Source organism: Trifolium pratense, linkage group LG4 (assembly GCF_020283565.1).
Source record: "Trifolium pratense cultivar HEN17-A07 linkage group LG4, ARS_RC_1.1, whole genome shotgun sequence".
Classification (NCBI taxonomy): Eukaryota; Viridiplantae; Streptophyta; class Magnoliopsida; order Fabales; family Fabaceae; genus Trifolium; species Trifolium pratense.
In genome coordinates this window covers 43850200-43862022 of record NC_060062.1, presented here as the reverse complement: position 1 = coordinate 43862022, position 11823 = coordinate 43850200, and the positions used below count along the sequence as shown (strand labels likewise).

The window sequence follows — 11823 nt, the reverse complement described above, 5'->3', positions numbered from 1 at the left end:
ATAGTGAACTGTGTTTGCTACTCAACTAGTTACCCTCGTATACATGAAATTCCTAAAATTTTACATATATATGTTATGTCCATCTAATATGAAACTTGTTTTTATCTAAATCTTAAAAGACGAATAGTGTTACAAATAATAAGATAAAATTTAGTGTAATTTTGTCTATTTTCAATGAGTGGACCAAATATGTTTTGATTCATTCCATCTACCACCAATTAATATGAGCAAAGCTCTCCATATTCCACATTCATACTCTGTCTTCTAACCTTGTAAGAGTTGACTGACTTGGAATCCTCTCATCATCCAAAACAGTGAGTCAATGTCTTCATCATCATCATCATCATCATCATCCACTTCTCAATGGATCTACGATGTTTTCCTCAGCTTCAGAGGGGAAGACACTCGTCGTAACTTCGTTTCTCATCTCCACAGCGCCCTCTCAAATGCCGGAATCAACACTTACATCGACGACCGGCTTCAAAGAGGAACAGAGCTAGAACCGAACTAATGCTAGCAATAGAAAGTTCTCGTATTTCAATAATTGTTTTCTCCAAAACCTATGCTGAATCTAGTTGGTGTCTTAAAGAGCTTGAACAAATCATGAAATGCCGCAGAAATTGTGGTCAGGTTGTTGTGCCAATATTTCACGACGTTGATCCATCAGCTTTGCGTCATCAGACGGGTTCTTATGGAATTGCTTTGCAAACTACTTCAAAAAGAAGATCATCAGCAGCGGAAATGATGGAGGATGAATTTTCCAATTGGAATAGTACACTAACTGAAGCTGCAAATATATCTGGCTGGCATGACAAAAATTTCAAGTTAGTTTCTTGGTTCATCTTATTTTACTTTTTTCTAGATTACTTTAAAGAATCGTGGGTAGTGGGTTTTTTATTTATTTTAAATTGAGAAAAGTGAAGTTTTTTTAATTAATGAGACTAATGATTTAGAATTGTCTTTGATGCTTAATGTTCAACTTTCTTATAATCTATTTTTATTGTATAATTGAAGTAATAAAGATTTCAAAAGAGACATGAATAATTTTCATATAAAATATTCATCTTGTTGTGTGTTATCTTATTACTCATTCTGTGTGTTTTATCATTATTATGGAAGGAATGAAGCTGAACTGATTTCTCAAATTGTTGGCGACGTTAAGAGAAAACTAGACAAAAGATTATTGAATATTACCGAATATCCGGTTGGATTGGATACCCCTGTTCAACAAGTGATTCAGTTTATTGAAAATCAATCAAACAAAGTTTGCTTGATAGGGATCTGGGGGATGGGTGGATCGGGTAAAACAACGCTAGCCAGAGCTATCTACAACAAATTTTATTGCAAATTTGTGGATCACAGTTTCATTGAGAAAATTAGAGAAGTTTGTAACAGAGGTGATGAAGAGATTATTCATTTACAAGAACAACTTCTTTCAAATCTCTTGAAAACAAATGAGAAGATATATAATGCTGCATCTGGTAAAGCCACACTTAAGAACATATTTAAGGTGAAAAAGGCACTCATTGTACTCGATGACGTGAGCACATCCGAGCAAGTGGAAACCCTATGTGGAAATCGTAAATATTTTGTTTCGGGAAGTGTATTGATTGTTACATCCAGAGATGTACACATACTTAAGAAACTTAAAGTTGACTATATCTATAGCATAAAGGAAATGGACGAAATCAAGTCCCTTGAGCTCTTCAGTTGGCATGCTTTTGGACAACCACGTCCGATTGAAGGCTTCAGTGAACTCTCAGAAAAGATAGTTGCTTGCTGTGGAGGATTACCACTGGCTCTTGAAGTCATTGGATCTTCCTTAAGTGAAAGGACAAGAAAAGCACACTGGACATGTACACTTTCAAAATTAAGGAGAATTCCCAATGATAGGGTGCTAAAGACACTTAAAATAAGCTATGATGGTTTAAAGGATGATTTGGTAAAGGATATATTTCTTGACATATGCTGTTTCTTTATTGGCAAGGACATATCCTATGTTACAGAGATACTAAATGGCTGTGGACTTTTTGCTGATGCTGGAATAGCTGACCTCATTGATCAGAGCCTCCTAAAAGTTGAGAAGAATAGCAAGCTCGGAATGCATGATTTGCTACGAGACATGGGAAGGGAGATTGTTAAAAGATCAACAAAAAAGCTTGGGAAGCGTAGTCGATTGTGGTTTCACGAGGATGTACGCGAGGTTTTGAATGGAAATAGTGTAAGAACTTTGTCTACATACAAATTGAAACTTATGATCATCTTCCCTCACCTTACCAAGATTTTTTTGTTTATTTGTAATTTAATCACCCTTATTAATATTGGCTGCAAACTGTTTGGAATACTGTACAGCTTTTTGTATCACTTTCTAACAAGCAGACAAAAAATGTTTCTCCTTATCGCTATTTTTTCTTCACATGCAGGGAACAGACTCCGTGGAAGGATTGGTTTTGAAGTCGCAAAGCAATATGAATGTTTCGTTCAAGGCTGATTCTTTCATGGAGATGAAGAAGTTGAGACTTTTACAACTTAATCATGTTGATCTTACTGGAGATTATGTGCACCTTTCTCAAAAACTGAGATGGCTCCATTGGCAGGGATTTACAGACGACTGTATACCTGACAGCTTTTATCAAAAAAATCTAGTTGTTTTTGAGTTAAAACACAGCAATATTAAACAACTTTGGAATGAAACCAAGGTGTGATATAAATATTTTCTTTTGAAACTAAAATTTGATGACTGTAATAATTGTTGCCACCATTAATTTCATCTCTATTTTAAACATTTATATCCTTTTGCAGTTGATGGAGAAGCTGAAAATTCTCAATCTCAGTTATTCCAAGCACTTGACATGCACTCCCGACTTTTCCAAATTACCGAATCTAGAAAAGCTCATTATGAAGGACTGTTCAAGCTTGTCCGAGTTACACCACTCAATTGGGGATCTCGAGAATATTCTACTGATAAATTTGAAGGACTGTACAAGTCTTAGAAATCTCCCAGAGAAGGTCTATCAGTTGAAGTCATTGAAAACTCTCATCCTTTCTGGTTGTTCAAAGATTGACAAGTTGGAAGAAGACATAGAACAGATGGAACCCTGGACAAACGGTACAGGTGTAAAAGAGATTCTATATTCAATAATAGGATTGAAAAGGATCACATATATATGTGGATGTGAATTATCATTTGAAGTTTTTCCATCTGTCAGTTGGTCACGGATGTCACCAACCGTGGAGTTTCCACCTTTTATTTCCCCATTTGATAACCACTATGATATAAATTTTAGAGAACCGGAAACATCACAAAACTCAAACCTTTCCTTGAGAAAGCTTTTGATTGGAATGGGAAGTTGCCACATTGTCACTGATAGTCTTGGCAAGAGCATACCACAGGTTTTTTCTCTATCCTCTTTTCCACTATTTATACACATTATAGCAGGCGGCCCAGTAGATCATGGAGAGGCTCTGATACCATCTTAAAATTGGGAATTGGGCCTAACTCAACCCTACAAAACCGGCTTGTAAAGTGAGGAGGCCATCTCGCAACTGATGTGGGACTTTTTAACAATATGTTAAATCTAAATTTCCACGTGTAGCATTTACAATCAATGTTTATTTCTCCGTAATTTCTTTTTCTATATTTTAGATTAGGTGTCACATCATGAAACATTTTACTTTTAGTATCATAGTAGATAGCTACTAAGAACTAAGATTACTAGATTATGCTTTGCAACTAGTGAAAATTGAAAATGTCATATACTTAATTGACATAGAGCAATAAGATCATACATTGTGCGAGTAGAGCAAGTTAATATAATAAAACTTTTCCGTTCTTTCAACAGTCTAAAACATAGATTGATTGACAGAATCATTTCTCATATACTTCATGACTTCCTGTTCTAAAACTCGCAGCTCTCACAACAACAAATGTAATAATTTATCTTTGTATACAATTCTTCCTCCTGTACTATTATCCTGTTGCTCTATGTCCATGAAGCATTATTTTAAATGACTTTGTATGTAGGGTTGTCCCAAAGTTGTCCCAAAATAGCTGTCACAATATCATTTCTCAATTAGAAAATACATGCAGCTGAGGTACTGAAACCCAAACCAGCTTGAGAATACAATAGATGGATGATGATGGAGTTTGGACTTTGGATAGCTAAGGCAAACAGCCAAATGAATGAATGAGTAGGAAAGGAAGGTCACAGTACAATAAAATGTTACGCAGCTATAATAAAAATTGAGTCTTAGATTACAAAACCCTTGTATAAAAATTGAATGATATTATTGAAGCAGAAATCTTTTCTACCTTTTGACTATTTTGAACTATCGACTGTTTTGTTTGAACTAACTTCCTAGTTAGAGTAGCATAATTACATAATTAACTAAGCATGTGCTTATGCTACAGGGATTAACAACCAATGATTCGAGTGAATTTTCCCTTCTGGGTGGCAATTATCCTTCTTGGTTAGCCTATACAGGTGAAGGACCTTCAGTACGATTTCAAGTTCCTGAGAATATTGATTGTCAAGTGAAGGGAATAATCTTATGTGTTGCTTATTCATCAACACCTAAAAACATGGTCGCTGAATGTCTTACCAATGTCTTGATCATTAATTACACAAAGTTCACCATTCACATATATAAGCGAGACACGTTAATGCCCTTTAATGGTGAAGATTGGAAGAGTGTAACATCAAATCTAGGACATGGTGACGATGTGCATATTTGTCTAGTTTTTGGGCATGGAATGATTGTTAAGGAGACAACTGTTTATCTAATTTATGGCCAGTCAGTTACTACGGAACTTGAAAATCTATGGAAGTCGAGCCATCAACTAACATGGAAATGGAGCCAACAGAGGAAGTGAATGTGCAGCTGTCACCTGAAGTGGACATGCAACCATCACCTGATGCAAAGCTGGAGGCATCAATTACTATGGAAATTGAACATTCAATTTCTGTCCATGTCGGCAGCACCTATGGAATCAGATTTGGAAATTGATCTGAAAATTATTTCATCTTTTACTCCTTTGCAGGATCCTATTGTGATTCCTCACATAGAGATTCCTGAAACAAGAGTAGAAGATCATATTCCACCTGCACCTCCAGTTTCTCCACCCTCTCCTGAAGAAAATAAGTTGGCCATTATAGTGTTTGAGCAATCATTTACTGAAGAAACTACTGCTGTGGAATTTGAGCTTTCAAAGCCTGCATCACTTTTTCTGGAACATGAAGCTCCAACTGTTGAGTCTACTGAAGTTGGATCATCATCTACTGCTCCTCCACCTGCATTTGTGACTCTGGAATCATTTGACTCGTATGTGGCATCCAATAATGCAATAAATGAAGCCAATACCGAGAAAGTTGGCACAATAATAGCCACCCAACTCCAGATGCAGCAGACCCTTCAGCTTATCCTAGAGAAAGTTACCAAACCCTAGTTTCTCTTTATCTGTTTCTATGATTGTCTTTATATTTGTGTTTCTTTTGTCTATGTTTCTCTGTTATGTGTTTGTGACTTTCTGTGTTTGTTTAATGATTAATGAATTCAGTTTTGTTTGTTTACTTATACTCTGTTTTGTTACTATTTTACTTTCTATTTCCTTTATTTTATTTTGGGATAGAAGAGTATTTTTAAATTATTTACCGCTCAAATATCCTTACTAACCTTTTTGTTGTATGCCAAAAGAGGGAGAAGAGTATTTGATTAGGGGGAGACAATTTTGAAAATCATTTTAAGTGATTGCCTCTGTAACAAGTTGTTTGCCTCGGTTTTCGGCCACCATCAAGGTTAACCCTTGTTTATTTTTTTGTTTGGGTTATATTCGGTGTCCTAGTCTAATCTCAAAACCCTACCCCTCATAGTCTCACATGTAGCTGTCCCGTTGAAGTGTCCAACCTACACTGCTATATACCAAGAAGGAAAATTTATGTGAAAATTCGTGTAGAGCTACCTGTGGTAAATTTAGCATATCTCTCTGAATATAGGTCGTATGCTAATGATTTTTAATCCAGTGTAAAGAAGACAAAATATACTACAATATTGACACCGGAATTATTAAATTTCATTAAGTATAGTATGAGAAAATCTACTTACAAGTTTGAGAAAAATTTCTATAAAATGTTGTAGAGATACCTGTGGTAAATTTATCATATCTATCTGAATATAAGTCTTATGCTAATGATTTTTAATTCAGTGTAAAGAAGACAAAATTTACTACAATATTGACACCGGAATTGTTAAATTTCATTAAGTATAGTATGAGAAAAGCTACTTACAAATTTGAGAAAAGCTTCTGCAAAATGTTGTAGAGATACCTGTGGTAAATTTATCATAACTCTCTGAATATTGTCATATGCTAATAATTTTTAATCCAGTGTAAAGAAGACAAAATTTAATACAAGATTACACCGGAATTGTTAAATTTCTTTAAGTATAGTATCAGAAAATCTACCTACAAGTTTGAGAAAAGTTTATGCTCTGTTTCTGTACCAGTACCCATTATTTGCTCAAACTGAACCAATTGGATAGTTAACCCTCAAAACAAAAATTATATTTATATTCTTGACACCCTAAGCTTTCCAACGAGTGGTCGTTTACTCAAATCGGACATCGTTTAATATTTCAAATAAATTGTGGAAGTTGAGGGTCTCATGCAGAATTTATGCAGGAAAGCTGGAAAAAAATTTGGAACACAATATTTCGGTTTATATAAACCGAATTTTTTTAGCATGACAAAAAAATTTGGTTCGTATAAACCGAAGTACCCCAAGGACAAAAACGGAAATTCAGGGGTGGAAAAGAAATGAGGGGGTCCGGAGAGAAACCATCTAAAATCACATCACATATATTACAAGCCAAACAGTTCTAAAACCCAACACAAGACCACCGCCCTTGGTTAACTTGATCAATCAGCCTCTTATACAAACACAATAAAATTAACGAGACAAATAAATTACTAATAAACTGTCAATAATTTAAAAAGCTTTAGCATCTTTGGTGACCAGAGAAGAAGATTGAAGCAAATTATCAGTCCATGACATTTATCTTCGCAGACGGCACAAATAAAGGTAATCTAGCAGTATGCCCATTTTCATGCATCCCCAGTCTTGCATCTCCAATGAAAAGGGTCCTCTCCTTCCTTCACCAAATCGACAGCAAAAGAAATGTTTGTGTTTCTTTTATTGAGCAATCCTAGGCAACTGTAGGTATTTGTTTGGTACAAACCATGAAACCCTGTCAAGTAATTTCAGGGAAATTATTATTAGGAACTAAAAAACACACTTCATGTGATTTTGATATATTACAAAATATCATTAATGATTTAAAACCATTACAAAGTGAAGGTAACTTAAAATTAAGAAAATATAATAGAATAATATATCCATGGTGATTCATTCTAGTACTAAACTAACAACAAAAAGCAGAACAATGTCAGGGGAGGGTAAAAATTAGGACATGCATTTTCACAAAGAATAAGTAAAGATTAACCTCAAAACAACCTCAATAAGTGGTGCACAACATTACGGAAATCCAGCAATTTCAGAAAATCTTCAGTATCGCGTATTTTTAAAATGGATATTGCAAACGAAAGAAGCTCTAAAGTTACACAAGATTAATTCTTCCCATTTTCATGGACCAAAATAGCATTTTCACCTTTGGTCACAAAAAATAAACCAGCATTTTCACCAGTAAACATTCAAACAATGAGTTTTTGCATGCTAAAACAACAATTAAAAGTTTGCATTAAACTGAACTGCAAATGAGAAATCCTGATTAAGTGAAGCAAAAAAATTGGAAGTTTAAAATTATATTTTGGACCTGTAAAGGACAAGGTATCATGATGAATTGAAACTAGCGAAAAAGGTTTGAATTAGTCGAGCAAATATACGCAATAACTAATGAAGAACCAAGGCAATTGAACAAAAACAGTAAGTTATAAAGTGTTTCATGGTTACAAACATTGGAAGCCATTACTTTTGAAAATCCTAAAAAATCAAAGAATAGAAACTAAAGAAAATTAGTGGTTATTTGAAGAGGATATGGGTACCTTTCCGATGAAGATCACTTCAAAATTATTTTTGGTATGTGAGCTATTCTGGTTGAAACTTTACTTGTTTGTGTCTCGCATTCTTCAATTAAGATGGGGCAACCGATGATTTCCAAGGTCTGTAAGTTGCTAAGACAAAGCATTCCTTCAGGCAGTGATGCCAAATTTATGCAATCATACATCGAGAGATGCATAAGTGATGAGAGGTTGCATATCCAATCTGGCAAAGCCTCTAGGTCTTCACAATTATGAAAGGCAAGTTTTTGCAGGGAAGGAAGGCAGTTGTGGTTGTCCTTAAACCAAACACTGATTTCTTGAAATATTTCACAACTAAACCAATTAATTTGAAGATGCTGGAGAGAAGTAAGATTTTGTATCCAATCCTTCGGGACTTTTTCCAAATCCAAACCCATTCCATCAATGTGCAAGGATTTGAGCATGGAAAGAGGAGGGGAGTCATTCGGACATTCTGATGCTACCATGTTTAGTGTTGCTTCCAATGTTTCCCCACTACTATCAAACAATTCCAACCTGCTCTCGAGGTTTGGAAACGTAGGCATTTGAGTCAACATCTGACATCCTATGATTGATAATTGAGAAAGACGGGGAAAGGGAGGCAGAGAGATATGACGTGAAGAGTTAGGATGATTAAAATCATCTAACACCCTCCACCATCCCTTTAACTTTCCACAAAACCAAATAGTGAGGCTCTCCAAAGATGGAAAGAATGTTACAGGAAGAGCCTCTTCATAATATATGTACTCTAGTTCTTCAAGGTGACTTATATGAAGTGACTTAAGGAATCGGTGACTTTCCAATGGCGGGAGATACCGAAAACTTCCACACAAAAACAAAGAAATTTCGACAATATTTGAGAGTGGAAAAAGCCAGTTGGAAAAATTCATACCCTTGTACAGCCGTGGGAGAGAAATCAGACCTTTGTATAGCTGCATGCTCAACTTTTCAAATCCATCTGGATTCTTAACTTTAGAGGCTTCCCAATCAGAGATCTGAAGGTGTCTTAAATTGATTAGTTTTGAGATAGCCATTGTAGAAAATTCAACTTTTTCATCCGGCATCAATATTAGTGTTTGTAACAAGACAATAATACTAATGGATTTGAAAAGACTCCCCAATCCTGTACAGCGAGATAAGTTAAGATATCTTAAATGTTTCAATTTTCCAATTGACTCAGACAACATGCTTAAACATGAATATGAAAGCTTCAAGACACGCAAGTATTTGAAATTTGAAATAACAAACAATTCATCCCTTTTCAATTCTTCCTCCTCGTCAGAAGACAGCAAAATCAAAGTCCGTAGCCTGCTTCTATCTAATGAGTCCAACAAGTGAACTGCTTTGGGTTTCAATGATACATGCACAGGACTTCTTACAAGTCCTTTTGTCTCACTATCCAAATAACAACAATCACCATCGGCTGCGTACATTGCGAGATCATGCATTAAATCATGCATTTTGAAACTATAAACATGACCATCATCATCCATTTTTGCGTCTTCAAAAAATAACTTCTTCAAGAAAGTCATCACGAATTGGTTGCCGATGTCTTCCATGGAATCATGTTCACCTGAAAATTCGAGATAACCTTGTGCCATCCACAATTGAATCAACTCATCCTTCTCTATTTGCCAACCCTTAGGATATAAAGAGCAGTAAGCAAAACATAGTTTCAATTGTGGCGATAAATTTTTGTAACTCAGTTTCAACACTGACATGATGTTATCTTCATGTATATTCAACATGTCATCATGTAGAATAAGAAACCATTCCTTTTCTTCATTTTTACCTTGTAGTAGGACTCCCGTTGTTCTTATTGCTAGTGGAACACCTTTGCACATTTCTGCTATCTTCTTGCCAATTAATTCAAGAGTTTGATTCACTCCTTCGGTCTCATCTCCATTTGTAATGATGTTCTTCAACAGATTCCAAGATTCATCGATAGTCAAACCCTTCAAAATGTAGGGCACACTTACACCCATTGTTGTTGCCACATTTATACTACGAGTTGTCACTACAATCTTACTGTCTTTAGCACCACACATCAAATAAGTCCTCAATTGAGCCCATTTTTCAAAACTCTCATTCGAAACGTCATCTAGGACTAACAAGTATCTCTTACCAGTTAAATTATCACGAAGCATATTATGCAAGTTGTCCGCTGATAACTTATCATCAATTTTGCTATTGATTAATGACTCCAACATTTTCTTCACAATAGTTTTGACATTGAAGTTATCAGAGACACATACCCACATATTCTTTTCAAAAAACTTAGTTACTTCACCATCATTGTATACCAACTGAGCAAGAGTTGTCTTTCCGATACCACCAATCCCAACAATAGCAATCACAGAGTCATGTTGATCTCCATGTGGTTGCTTCAACAAGCTTATAATCTTCTTTTTATCATCTTCTCTTCCAATGGTATCTAATGATTTGAACACGAAAGAACAAGCTTCCCTCGTTTCGCTTATATTTTGTTCAACCACCACATCCTTTTTAGCTAGATCAGGATGCTTCATTTGTTCAACCACCGCATGATTTCTAGCTCGAACACGATACACCATCGGAAATATCCGGAGCTCATTAATTTTCTTTTGTATTCTTCCAATCTTACTAACCATTTTACTGCGAAAAACAATTTGGTTTCGAAATGAGGAATGATAAACCTGTATCGCATTGCTCTTATGAGTTTCCATTTTGTATCTCATATCCTCAATAAGAAATTCATCAAGCAAGTTATCAGCAGGATGAAGTACATGATCTTTGACTGCTCTTATCCAATTTCGTATATGCTCATCTTTTTCTTGGTTGTCTTCGGCATCATGGAGCATAGCTTTGATGGATTCAACGTCATTCTTAAACTTTTCCAAATCAACACCATAAATCCGTCCAATTATACGAAAGGATCCGATAATCGACCTAGGAAAACAAAAAATTCAGCAAACCAACTAACTAACCAACTAATACTAATACTAATACTAATAATAATAATAATATATCTTGCGGAAGGGATAGATAAAGGGTTGAAAATTAAGTCACCTGTTAACGGTGGATACAATCAAATCAGCCATCGTTCAAGTCTTCAAGAAGAGGACAGACATATGAGATAAATTATCGCGGAGCTTGAGTAGCAGGAAAAGCATCGGTGCTGGTATAGACCAGACCAGGGGAACAAAAGTGGAATTACAACTTAGTACATCTAAAATAATAATTAATCTCTCTTGTAACTCCAAATAAGTAACTGCTTTGATTTTAACATTCCCCTAATAGTAGTGGAAAGGATAGATAAAATGGTGGAAAATTAAGTCACCTGTTAAGATATGATTCCATCGTTCAAGTCTTGAACAACAGCACATAAGAGAGAAATTGGAAGTCGCGAAGTTTGAGTAGCAGAAATTGTAGGAAAAGAAAAAGTATACTATAGATAAGGGGAAGGGACAAAAGTGTAATTACAAACGAGGGTGCATCACAGCTGTCTAAAAGGAAAAGCAAATAATGAGGAAAGAAGTTGACTTTTTTAACAAGTGAATAAGCATTTTCTTTTTTCAATTTGTGTCCATCGGTCTTTTTAAATTTTTTGAAATACTCCAAGAAAAAAAAATTGAAATAGTAAAATCATGACTTAAATATTACATTAATTCATGTGTTCGTATTTTTTGGTTTTTGTATTATTTATTTTTTTTAAAACACTCCCTATATGTCTAATTTCTTTTGGTTTTTGTCTCCCCGTCATCTTCCATCTC

At 35.1% G+C, this 11823-nt stretch overlaps 1 protein-coding gene and 1 pseudogene across 2 annotated transcripts; one reads left to right on the top strand and one right to left on the bottom strand.

Annotated features, from left to right (window-relative positions):
- Positions 1 to 234: 234 nt before the first annotated feature.
- LOC123923849 lies at positions 235 to 5574 on the top strand (annotated as a pseudogene).
- A 1256-nt stretch (positions 5575 to 6830) lies between these two features.
- LOC123923852 (putative disease resistance protein RGA4) lies at positions 6831 to 11602 on the bottom strand. Of its 2 annotated transcripts, none has more exons than XM_045976599.1 (4): positions 11391 to 11602; positions 11120 to 11228; positions 8057 to 10999; positions 6831 to 7242 (listed from the first exon to the last, which is right to left on the bottom strand). In XM_045976599.1, the coding sequence occupies exons 2-3, from the start codon at positions 11149 to 11151 to the stop codon at positions 8071 to 8073; spliced, it is 2961 nt and encodes a 986-aa protein (XP_045832555.1). In that variant the 5' UTR covers positions 11152 to 11228; positions 11391 to 11602; the 3' UTR covers positions 6831 to 7242; positions 8057 to 8070. The 2 variants fall into 2 exon arrangements, with proteins under 2 accessions (XP_045832555.1, XP_045832556.1); XM_045976600.1 differs by having other exon boundaries at positions 8057 to 10596; positions 10642 to 10999; positions 11120 to 11521.
- Between the last annotated feature and the right edge of the window lie 221 nt (positions 11603 to 11823).

Excerpts from the sequence above, each read along its gene's own strand:
- LOC123923852 (XM_045976599.1), bottom strand. The coding sequence starts at position 11,151 with ATGGCTGATTTGATTGTATCCACCGTTAACAG. Across the intron at positions 11,000-11,119 it reads ATTGTATCCACCGTTAACAG|GTCGATTATCGGATCCTTTC; the intron begins GTGACTTAATTT and ends TTGTTTTCCTAG.